Here is a 12,761-nt window from a genome sequence, read left to right as displayed (position 1 = left end):
TTCTTAAATATGGGGAAAATGGTGAGCTTTATGGATTGAGCATGGAAACATAAGAAAGAGAATGAGAAAGCACATCTGAAATCATGGTACGATTTAGCTCAAGGGAAAAGTTAAAAGTTTGTTGCAGAACCTAACAAACATATAAAGGTAGATTTTCTTGAAGGTTTAAATTAAGGACATGCCATTATTATAATTTTCCAGAGCTTTTACATGATGTTTCCATTTGTTGTTGTTTGTTAGTTTGTTTTAAATAAGAGCCTGATTATTTGAGTCAAGTTATCTGGTAAGAAAATCCACTTTCATTCCTTTTAATGGAGTATATATCTGGGCAGCTACTGTTGCCAAAAATCCTGAAAGCATGGTACAAGATAAAAACCATATGGCTTTTTTTGGGGCAAATTAAAAAATAATACACTCTTTTTTAACTTTTCCATCTCACTGTTTAGCTCTAACCCAAACTGTGTTTCTGTCATTCTATCACAGACTTCTTTCATGGCTGAACAGTTCTCTTAACTTACACAGGTATTTAACTTTTCCAACCTACCAAAAAGAAGCAGAGTTTATTACATGAATAAGTCCAGAACTTCAAAAGTGCTAAAGCAGCTAGTAAGAAAGGTCTAGTAAAAGCTCAGATCAGCCAAACTAGCTTCTTACATGCCAGTTTACAAAGTCTGGGGCTTAAAAGATGGACAGCTATTGTATTACCCATTTTGCATCCCAAATAAAAATCCAAGAACACCTAAAGGATGGCCAGCTCAAGTCAGCCTAGGGAATACAGAAAAGGAGAGGAGCTTCATATGAGTCTGCAGAGCCCTTGAGAGGTATTGACCCCTGTCTCCATGGGGGCACAGTACCACCATGGCATTGTGCCTTTTCTGTAAGGAGGATGCTATCTCAGGGTGTAGCATCACACACAGATGTAAGGCTGGTAAGTGGGTGATAAAGCCATGGACATCCTCAGCATGTCTATGGTAAGGAAAGATGTTATTTGCATGCAGGCCATGTTTAATGCATGCCTACAGCAGTTTTTCTCTGTATGTTATCTAGGTTCTCAAAGGTGAGAACAAACACCAAGTTTTCATTTCAGTAGACTGCTCTGCAGCAACTCTGTGGCTTGACATGAAAATAAACAAGGCAGAAGACATACAAAACATATTGTACATTCTATCTGGTAAACAATGTCTTTGGCTCACTAATGTTACTTAGGCATGGCTTTTGAACTACTCTGAAAAAAAATATCTCCAGTATTTCTTATAACCTGCCTACTAATCTCTTCCCTTGAGTAAACAAAGTACAGACATTGAAAAGTTACAAAGCTCATCCAGTAACAGAATGAGCACATACAAGATTATAAACAGCCGATTTCCAGAAAGGGGCTGATTCTGATATTAAATACACAGGTAAAGCCTCTTCCCAAAGGTTATTTTCCAGTAATTAAAAATTATGCTCAGTACTGAAGAAAAAGGATATTGTGGGAAAAAGAAGGAAGATGGTGGACTGGAAGGCGGGGGCTGATTGATAACCCTGAGATAAGACTCAGTGAATCCCTGAAATGGGGTCAGCAGATATGGAAATATAAATATGGCATGAAATTTTCAATTTTTTTTTTTTTTTTATGGTTTCTGCTACCCAGAAAGATACTTTGTGCTCATATAAGTATGAATGAGTTACTTTTTCCTGTGGTTTACTGGAGATGTCTACCAATTGGCTGTAAAAGCCCTGTTGGGCCAGCTAAGACATCAACAACTTTGTCATCAAGACCTTCACCAGGACTGCACATGCCCAGGAGACACCCCTGTAAGCCTGAAACCATCGTGGCTGGGCTGATGGAAGGCTGTGACCTCCTGGAGGGATGCTCCATGTGCTGGTTTGCTTACCTTTCACACAGGCCTGGACCTGCCCATACCACTCCCCACAGCTGTCGCAGAGCAACGTGAATGCTGTCTCCTTGTTGCCCATGACATATCCCTGAGCACAAACGTAGAGCAGCTCGTCCCCCATTTCAAAGCCAGTGTGGCCATGCAGGATGGTGTGGGGGAAGGATGGCGGGTCCCCACAGGGCTTATCTGAAAAGAAGAAATGAGACTGTAGAGACCTTGCAATAGTCTTTAAGTGCAGTGCTAACAGCAGTGCTAAAAGAGTTACCCTGACGATAAACTTTCTCACATCCACAGAACATATACATATCATCGGATTCACACCCTTCTCGACCTTCATAACTATTCTCAACTGTAATTGGGATGATATTTATTGATGTGTAACAGTGATGCATCTAGAGGGGCTTTGTTTCCAACAAGTCAGCAGAGGACATCAAGATACAGCTGCCTGCCTGCTTCTACAAAGGCTAACTAAGGCTTGAGTAGGTTGGGACTGGAAAGAAAAAGCTTGGATACAGTCACTTCCTTAACTGAAGAAAAGCTTGTGAAATTGTTTAAGATTGGCATTTAATGTCTACTACACTGCAGTAAACAGGCAGAGGCTGAGCAACAACCCACATTCAAGAAAGAAAAGGTCCAAGTGGACACCAGTAACTTTTCAGACTATCTCTAATCTTCTAGCCTTTCTCAAAATCAAACGTTTCTTCCCAGACACTCAGATTTCCCCTATTTTAGGTTAGAGACATCCTAAAATAAATAGTGACTTGTGCTCTTCAACTTAACAACACCCAGGGGTAACATAAATTTGTTAGGATATAAAATCTAACAAGATGTTTGATAATACATCTGCTGACAGCACTGAAATTCAGGAAGCTAAAGTTACAAAACTGATTTTAGTTTTCCATTGCATGAAAAAAGTGCAGAGAGGAGTCAGACAACCAACCACCAACACCAGTGTAAACTGAATTTTAGCTCTCTCTTTCAGATTTGAACAATCTTGGTTATTGTTAACAAGGTGGGTCAAGATCTTCTAGAGAACTTTTAGGTATTGCAGCTTCTCTTCTCTCAAAGGTCTTCCTTTCTCAGCAGGGCTCTTCAAGAGGGATTTGCCCTGTCCCCTTTTCCTCCAGATTTTTTACAGTACCCTTTGGAATAGACATTATATAGTATAAGGGAAATATAGGGTCTGTGTTCTAGTATTGATCTCTCCTGTTGAAACAATTTGGTACAAAAATCTAATTACTTAGTTGGCTAAGCCAAGATTATGTTCCTTGGAAAGACTTCTGTTTGGAAGCTGAAAAGTGATCTCCAGGACTATGGCCCTAAACATGCAGAAGGAGAAACATCTTCAGAGAGCACCCTTGCTACTTTGCTGAAGTCTAATTTTAAGACCGTTTCAGCACAAGATCTTACAAACAACGTTTCCACTGACACCGATTAATGTCCAGGGTTTTCAATGGGCAATAGTTTTAACAGAAGAGGGGTTTTAAAATCTGCTTTCTTCAAAATCTCAGGCTTTCCTGCTTCTGCCTCAGGGACATCCTGCAAGATCCCTGTAAGTCCCAGCTGCAGCTTTTTGCATCATCTACCCACTTCTGACCCAGGCATAGGTAAATACATGTTTATTTGGAAATAAGAGGTATTCATGTTGCCAGCTCTTTAACCCATAGTGAAATTAACATCCTGTGATAAACATCCGCACTCTGTGAAAGTTCTTTTAGAATTTGCCTGACAGACCTGGCTAACCACTTCTCAACCGGGTATGCTGAAAAACATCTGCCACTAATTTAAGGGACATGCTACTGAAGTCAACGCTTTGAAGTCTATTCTCCATAATGTACATATACATATATACTGTCTAACACCTTCATAAGTTAGTGGGAGTTATGCACACACACACTGACAGAAAAAATAAGCTCTTGAGGCTATACAAAGCTCAGTTTATGTACAGTTTTATGGAGGTTTGGCATCTGAGGAAGTGAGGAGCAGTTAGCAGCTAATGCCTTTCCTGTGAACTGGTCCGATGAATAGAGATTGATGTGGATGAAAGGGATAGCAAAATATTTTATTGCCTCATAGGAAGGCAACAGACCTCTGCATTTCATGTATGTTATTTATGTAGCCACTTCCATTGGTACAAATGGGAGCTGTGTATCTGCTCTGAGAGAAGTATTGATCCCAGGGCTACATGGGACAATTATATGTCAGAGGTTATTCTTATCTACAAAGCCTTGCTTCTTAATCCTGCGGCCAGAGGAAGCAGAAAAGTAACACATTGGTTAAATATGGCAAACACATTCAGAAAGCACATTAGAACTTTCCAGGAAAGAAGAAATCTGAAGGGAGCTTTACTATAAAATTTGGCAACAGACATGGTAACAGAGAATTATGAGATCCTGAAAGAGAGATCTGGCTGATGTGTGAATAGAAAGAAAAGCAGAGACTTTAAAGGTGTTCATGGGTGGACACTGTATGGGTAACTTTTGACTCTCTCAAATGGGAGTTTGTAAGGTCATGTCTTTGCTGCAAAGCATACTGAGTAACAGCACGGACAAGCATAAGTGAAAATTGATACCCTGCAAAGACATACTCAGATTCCTACATCCATTTTGCTGCTGTCTTCTCTTATGTAAGATGTTCAGGAATTTTCCAGGTTGCAGCATCTTGCAGCTTTTCATCCTGCTGTGGTCTCCGTTGCTATGACAATTCCTGCTCAGTCTTTTGCCAAACCTGTTCTTTTTGGTACACATACAGAAGAGACACTGGCACAGCAGCTCATCAGACTGAGCCACTTCTGGGGACAGGCTTCAGGTTTTTGTCTGCAGCCTTTATACCAGGAGCTGGCAAAGCATGGGCTTGTTTGGAACAAGCCTGTGCTCAGTGCTGGCATTCAGGCCATTTTCTTGCTGGAGGAGAGCATGCAGATCTGGACCATGAAGCGTGACGGAGGGTGTGTTGGCAGCAGCTTGTCATGTAGAGAAACAGTAGTGCTCTTTGTCAAGGCGACCACAGGGATTGCCTAGAGGGGTAATGCTGGTAGATGAGGACTGGGTTCCTCCAGTGCTGAACTCTCCATCTAGAGTACTGCTTTTCCCCTCATCTATCCTCTCACAAACCAGCATACATTCTTAGTGCTTGCTAAAAAATTAGCCCAGTGCACGTTTGCCAGTAGAAGAGCCTAATGTGCTTGATCACAGAATCACAAAATCACAGAATCACAGAATGGTTGGGGTTGGAAGAGACCTCTGGAGATCATCTAGTCCAACCCACCTGCTAAAGCAGGTGCACCTAGAGCAGATCACACAGGAATGTGTCCAGGTAGGTTTTGAATGTCTTCAGAGAAGGAGACTCCACAGCCTCTCTGGGCAGCCTGTTCCAGTGCTCTGGCACCCCCAAAGTAACGAAGTTTCTCCTCATGTTTAGATGGAACCTCCTGTGCCTAAGTCTATGCCTGTTGCCCCTCATCCTATCATTGAGGACCACTGAAAGGAGTCTGGTCCCATCCTCTTGACACCCACCCTTGAGATATTTATAAGCATAAATAAGATCCCAAATATACTCAGGCCCCATCCAGCAGATCTCATGCTCTGCCTGCTTGTGTGTGAGATCACATCTCAGACCTGGAAATGTGGAGTCCTGTCCTGGACATCGTGACACTTCCTGAGTTTGCCACATATTGACAGTGAGGTCAAACACCTAACAGGGCTCCATACATTGATAGCTGACCTCCAGTAAGCAAGGATGGACTGGTTTACACAGTGAGACAGCATGGCACAGATACAAGGCAATGCCGAAGGACAGAGGAGATCCTCATGTGAGCAGTAATTGGGCACAGACTGTTTCCTGGGGTGAAAATCGCCACCATAATCAATAAAGAACTCAATATACATTAGTAGAAATCAGGATATGGTCAACATCTTACAATGGAATGGGAGTAAGTGGCAGAGCAAAGCTTTGTGTTGAGCATAGAAATGTTTGGGCTAGTGATGACTTTGGTTACAGACCTTCTGGAGACTCAGTAACTATTTCTTACAAGAGGTTGAAGACGGCATTTGTTAATTGAGTTAACACACTCAGTCATGATCGGCTTTTAGGAATTATGGCCCCTCTGAAGAGTAACTTCTACTCCAAACCATGTATGGAAAGGAGTTTGTGACAGGTGGTTCCTGGCAAAGACTTGACACAAGTCACTTTGAGAACACAGCACTCCTCCTCCCCAATCCAGATTCCTCCAGGAGCATATTCTTGATTTAAACTAGAAGCATCTCATCAATTTGTAAAATTTTTTTGAGATGTCTTGATAAAGTACTGTCTACAGCAAGGACAGCCTAAGATCAACGCAAAAAAAACCCCCATCAACATGAAAAACATGCAGCTTTCTGCTTCCATGCCACCTGGCAGAACGAGGAATCTACCAAAATCTGATTATCTACAATTGCTACTTTAACTGTGTACCATGCTCTGAAAGCTGACATGAAACACCCTCTTTGACATAAAACATCCCCTGCTACAACCATCCAATTCAGTGGAGTTTTTCCAGAGGAACCACTGGAATTTATAAGATGTCATCTCACCATTAAGAAACTGGAAAATGCAACTCCTAATGCTCAGCCCTATGAAACATAATTGTGGCTGTTTGTTTTTCTTCTTGATTGCAGAGACACTGAAGTATATGGAATTTTTGGTTTGGGGTAAGAATACTGAGTACAAATAGAGTACAAAGAACCAAAACTCAACAGTATAAGTGCTGCCTGTACCCAAGTTAGCATGCCAATAGCTCTTTCATCAGATAGGGCTTGTCAGGATTTATTAGTTTAAATGACATCTCCAGGTAGTGGGAAATTAACTGTCAGCTATATGCAAAGCTCTGGAAAAGAAAGCTGTAGCAATGAAAAAAAATAAAACTTCATATCCACAGCAAACCATGACAAAGAAATGGTTCCAATATTACATAAAGCAAATTGCAGCTTGCTCTTGTAAAGTCTATTTAATATGTTTGATATAAAGAACACATTAATTTATTTTTTTCTTGCTGCTGAAAAAGGCAAACTGAAATATGTACATAAGCCATGAAGCTTTGATGGGTATCTGGAGACAGCAGTCATGTTTAGCAAAGTTTGATTTGCATTTATGCTGTATGCTACTACAAGTTGCTGCCTGTTTAGTTTTTCTATGGTGGCAGCAAATCAAAGCCTTATGGAACAGAGAACTTACTTGTTGCCTGTAAATATCAGTGGGTCACCGGAAAAAAGCAGCAAAACGTGGGAGCTATTAAGAAAGAGATCTTTCCTTTGTTGCATTTTAAAAAAAATACAAGAAAGAGAACTGGGAGGATTATACACATACAAAATCAAATGGTATGTGGTCCTACAAAAAAATAAGGCTGGTAGAAAAAAATCCACCTTTCTGTTTTTCTTGCTTTATCTTTCTGTACTTTGAGATATTTTCTTATGGGCTTTGATAGAGAGTAAACACGCACCCTGTGGGCCAGATCTGATCTATGTGCAATACTCCATTTTCAGAACAGGCATAATCTAATATATTTTTAGGTAGGTTTTGGCACTCATGGCTAGGAAAGAAAGTTTCTGATCTCAGCAGATCCTGAGCTGGTTCAGAGCTGTCTTGTTGACTCTAATGGCTGCATAAAACATTTGTTTATAAGAAACTGAGAAGACACATTTCTCTGTACTGAGAAAACTGCAGCTATGTTCACACCATTCATAAAACATTACAGCTCCGTTGTTCCCTGTCAAACATAACTCTTAGTACTGATTCTATGTAAAACATACCACTTAATACCAACGATTTTTGTGATTCTTCTGTGTGTACAGAATGAAATTCATTTGAGAAGCACAAAGAAAAAAAAAAGATATCTGTCTCTTCAGAGATTTTGTTTGTAGAAGCCTGATTCTGTAAGCACAACCAGAGCTCTTGCTGGCATTTGACCACTGCCCTGGCTCTTGAGGTACGCTGAAGCGTATGCTTAAGCAATTCGACAGAACACACTCATGTACTAAATGTTAATCAAGAGAAGAGGAATTCTAAATCAAGGCCTAAGAAGGGAATTTTGTGATGGTTTGTACTAGAAGTTTCGTTGTGGTTCAAGATGCCCTTTGCACAACCCTAATAACTGAAAATAGAGTTGTGAAGAGTTATCAATATAGCTTCTGAAGAAGGCTGATGTGACTGTTCCCTCTGTCCATCCTCAACTTGCCAGTCTGTCTGAGCCTGTCTGAGAAGAAATTAAATTTTTGCAGTTATTGTGCATGGGGACACAGGTGTCAGTGTAAGAAACTAGGGATTGATCACTTTCAACGGTGCCAAACAACTTCCTTTTTGTACTTCATTTCAGTATATATGTCTTATCACTAATGTAATACTGTATTATAATTGAAATGATATAAACTAAAAGCAACATCTGCTTCTCTAAAAGAAAAAAAAGAGGAGGTTTCAAGTAAGAAACAATTCATTAATTATAACTTAGATATGTAGTTATTAGCCACACGTACAAAACAGCAGAACAAATATGCTACATCTGAGGCTGTGGTGCAGGGTTTGTTGTTGATACTTCTTACTGGATATTTACTTCCCAAAACTTTAAGTGGCACCCCTGACATGTAGGATGTTCTTTCATCAGTCAACTGCTTTGTGCTGGCCTGAGTGTTACTGTGTGTTACAATTGCATGTTAAGGTTATTTCTTCTCTGGACTTCGTTCTTTTCATGGTAGCCACAGACTAGGCTCTGCCATGCAACTTCACTTAAGCCTTTCTATTGAAATATTGACTCTGCATTTACAATTTTTTTAAATATATATTCAAAGAAGAGGGGACCTTATTGTCATCCAGAAACGTTTCTGCGTGGAAGGACTATTTGGTGAGTGCATTGGCATGATGGTCCCATTCTGTCATCAGGAAACTCCCTGCCTTGTACAAAACAAGTTGTTCATAAATTGTCTCTTTGAAAACAATGCAAATTTTCCCCTGGGTTTAACTACGCAGTTTCTGAGTCCTCTGTGGTACTCCTTTCCAACAAGCATTGCCAGACTATGTTCTTATCTTCACTTTTACTGCCTCCTTACCACGAGCAGTAACCAAATGCAAAAGGCAAACAGTTTCTTCCCCAAGATTCAGCATCTATGTGTAAGCTTGGGTGCAGCAGGTGGAGACACACAGGGGAGCACAAGGGCACAATGGAACAATAGTGGCCAGTGCCATGATTTCAGCATCCCACAGCTGTCCCACCCACTGCAAGGTTTTTCTCAAAGCGGGGGGGTGATGACAAAAGAGAGATTTGAAGGAAGACAATGAGACAGTTTTGTTGATGTTTACAGGGAGCTGCTCCTGTATGTGAGCAGCAGCATGGAAGAAAGCACAAAGGTGCTTGTGTGACAACATTAGCAACTGAGTGACAGAGCTGGCGTCGCCCATGGCAGCACGGAGCCTGGAGTTGATATCACGAGGGTTACTTGAGAGGATGGTCAGTCAAACTGTGATTTTTGAATAGCTGAGTGCACATCCAATATGCATCACCTCTGCCACATTTCGCTTCAACCATATTTTCATTCCCACTGCTGCCACTGACTGTTTATCAAAATGCCCTTCGGTGTTGTGAACTTATTGCTCCTCAGTAAATGCCATCTACTTGCCCCTGTTTTTCTTGGAAATAACATGTGAAACTTCAGAGAGCCTCCCTTATGAGGAAAGGCTGAGGGAGCTGGGTCTCTTTAGCTTGGAGGAGACTGAGGGGTGACCTCATTAATGTTTATAAATATGTAAAGGGTGAGTGTCACGAGGATGAAGCCAGGCTCTTCTCGGTGACAACCAATGATAGGATAAGGGGCAATGGATACAAACTGGAACACAGGAGGTTCCATTTAAATTTGAGAAGAAAATTCTTCATGGTGAGGGTGACGGAACACTGGAACAGGCTGCCCAGGGAGGTTGTGGAGTCTCCTACTCTGGAGACATTCAAAACTCGCCTGGACACGTTCCTGTGTAACCTTGTCTAGGTGTTCCTGCTCTGGTGGGGGGATGGGACTCAATGATCTTTCGAGGCCTCTTCCAGTCCCTGACGTTCTGTGATTCACTGTAGACATCAACAGTCTGTTCCAGGGGTTCCCAGACTTCTTTACACAATCCTGACTGTCAGTAACAACTTACTTTTTGCCTTCAGAATCCATCTTTGCTTGTGGGTTCTGGAATTTGAATATCAGAATGTTTAAGCATCAACTTAAATTGGAAATAATTCGGTTTTCAGAATCATCCATGGTATATGAGTCCCTAGCAGGTTGATCTACACTTGGTAACAAAAATTTTTAAAAGGGACACAATGAAGTTATTTGCATACACATGTTTTGTACTGATAGCTATGCATGCAACAGCATGGTGTTTCATGTTTGGAAGCCAGCTTTCTGAGTAACATTCAGTTACGCTGCTGAGTATGGAAGATGCTTCAGGCATCACAGTTATATTGGTGCCAGCTATATTCCATAAAGTATGTTCTGTGAACACCAAAATGGGTTCTTCCAGATCAGTACTGCTGTTTGAACTCGCTAAACTGCAGCAAAGACAAAAGATAATGCAATTTATTTCCTGCAACCAATGTCTTGCAGCAGTTAGCTCACTCAGCGGGCAATTACTATAAAGATTTACTCCTTAACTTCCCTCTTTGCCTCTAAGCAGTAGAAAAATTGAACGCGAAACTTTTAATGTTGCAAGACAGCGGTGACTGTGCATTATTGTGATAGTATATCAGTGCTGACCTTCATCCTTTACACAAAAAGCATCATATTGGTCATTCACAAAGCGATCGGTTTCAATTTTAACATCAATGGCTTTCACGCTCTGCTGTTTGCTGCCCGTCTTTCTGCATATAATTGTCCTAAAATAAAGAAGAAGAAAAAAATAATCAGAAATCTTCTGGAGTTGTACATGCAGGTGAAATTTGGAGATCTTTTATCACAGTAGTCAGGCTTTAGCCTCATCTTAACTCTTTAAGAGTTGGCACATAAGGCACTAGTGTGGGAAGAACTATGAAAAAAGCTAGGGCAGAATTAGAAGTAATTAAAAAAAATGTTTGCTGCAGATCAGTTCACAATATATGAAGCAATAAAGAATGTTTATCTAAATATATTCTATAATACTTCTAAACATCAGACCAAGTCTCGGAGTATTGAAGGCCACATTTTGCTCTCACATTCCAGTAATACATATTCCTACTGATGGCACCTGGATAAAAATTATTAGAAAACTCAAGATTTGGTCTGAAAGATTATAAATCATTAACATTTTACATTAAAAGACCATTAAGGTTGCATATTTAACTGCTCAAAAGCTAACACATGCAAGCTCAGAAAATTAATCTTGACTTCTTGGAAGAAAAACTGTTATATTTTTTATCAGTAATTCCATGCCTTTGTGTAAACTCTGTTTCTTCTGGTTTGATACTCAGCAGTACCTAATCCATCCTGTTGCCCTTCATAGGCTTGAACAAAGGTAATAAATCTGTATTTGCTTTTACAACTGTGTAGATGCTAAACATGAAGGAAGACATTACTAATAATTTCTTCTCTCATCTACTGGCTGCTTAAAACTAACAAATGGAATATAGTTTGTTGTAGAAGACACTGGTTTTATGGTTACATCAAAGGCTATAAAGGCTATAAAAGCTACTTCAGCCCAAATTTTTGCAGCCGGATATTAATGGCGCGGGGTTTATTTTTTTGTGGACAGCAGGTTTGTAGAAGAATTGCACAGTCAGCTATTTTAGCGAAAGCAAGACAAAAATGCTTTCCACAGAGGAATCCTTCCAGTGGAGGAAATTCATCATTTTGCATCGTACAATGGCAGAACTAATTTTGTTGTCAGTCTCACACTCAATTCGGGGAATAAAATAAATGTTGACTAACTGCCCATTCACTGAGCATGGAAAAGATCCAGTGAGAACCCAGTGTTTGATCATGCACTTAATTGCTAAATAACAATTCATTTACATAAGTGTGCTGAATTACAGTTGTACAGACCATCTTCATTCTGGCATGTGTTAGCTTTTAAGCATTTAAATATGCAACTTTAATGTTCATGTAATGTAAACAAACAAAAGCAACATGAAACAAGCCATATGGTGGTGGTCACGCATACATACAAGAATGGTTCTTACCACACATGTGCTCTGGAAAATGACATGAGGTCATCCCCTATCAAAGTCCCTTTATGATTTTGAATCAAATATGCTTCTTTTATAAGGAAGACAACCCTTGATTTTTTTTTTTGGGGGGTGGGGAGGGTCTCTTGAAGGACAATATTTTCCATAAAAGTTTAAAATCAAGTTCTCTTAGAATTTAATGCATTTAAGGTCTGAGTCCTCTAAGTCATTGCTGACACAGGCACCTAGACAAAATTTACTGATCTGCCAAAGTGAGTTCAGATGACTGGGAGGATCAGGCCATCAATTAGAAAATATTTGTATGCATTCACATCTTGTTCCACTAGATATTACAAGGCTGATGTGAATGCAACAGTTATGTGTCCCTTCAAAAAGTGACTTACCAATGTTTATCTTTCCCATAATTGCTCACTCACTTAGGTACCCAGATCAGGTATGCCTGGCAACACTGAATAGACAGATACTGACAGGTACAATGAATTACAAGTTTGTAGTTAGCAGAATATATTGATTAGTTAATTAATTTTAAGAGCATTTCTTAGCAGCTATCTAATAAGACCACACTTACAAAGATGTGTCTTGCATATAGATTTAAAGTTAAATACAAAAGTTTTGAATGATGCTAAGATTTTTTAAAATTCCATATTTTATTTTAAATTCTGTATTTTATTTTGATTTTATTTAAAATTCTGTATTCTGTATACCTATTAAAATATGTA

General features: G+C 39.9%; 1 protein-coding gene across 1 annotated transcript in view; it reads right to left on the bottom strand.

Moving 5' to 3' along the window:
- Positions 1–12,761, bottom strand: part of SUSD5 (sushi domain containing 5) — a 43,820-nt gene that overhangs the window by 11,222 nt on the left and 19,837 nt on the right. Inside the window, exons 3-4 of the mRNA XM_005502868.4 lie at positions 10,640–10,758; positions 1,878–2,066 (exon numbers count right to left, since the gene is read on the bottom strand). Coding sequence (XP_005502925.1) covers positions 1,878–2,066; positions 10,640–10,758 — 308 coding nt within the window. The remainder of the gene's footprint in view (positions 1–1,877; positions 2,067–10,639; positions 10,759–12,761) is intronic.

This window comes from Columba livia, chromosome 2 (assembly GCF_036013475.1).
Source record: "Columba livia isolate bColLiv1 breed racing homer chromosome 2, bColLiv1.pat.W.v2, whole genome shotgun sequence".
In the NCBI taxonomy this organism is placed as follows: Eukaryota; Metazoa; Chordata; class Aves; order Columbiformes; family Columbidae; genus Columba; species Columba livia.
Note: the sequence above shows the minus strand (reverse complement) of the source record. Positions and strands in the feature narration are given on the sequence as shown.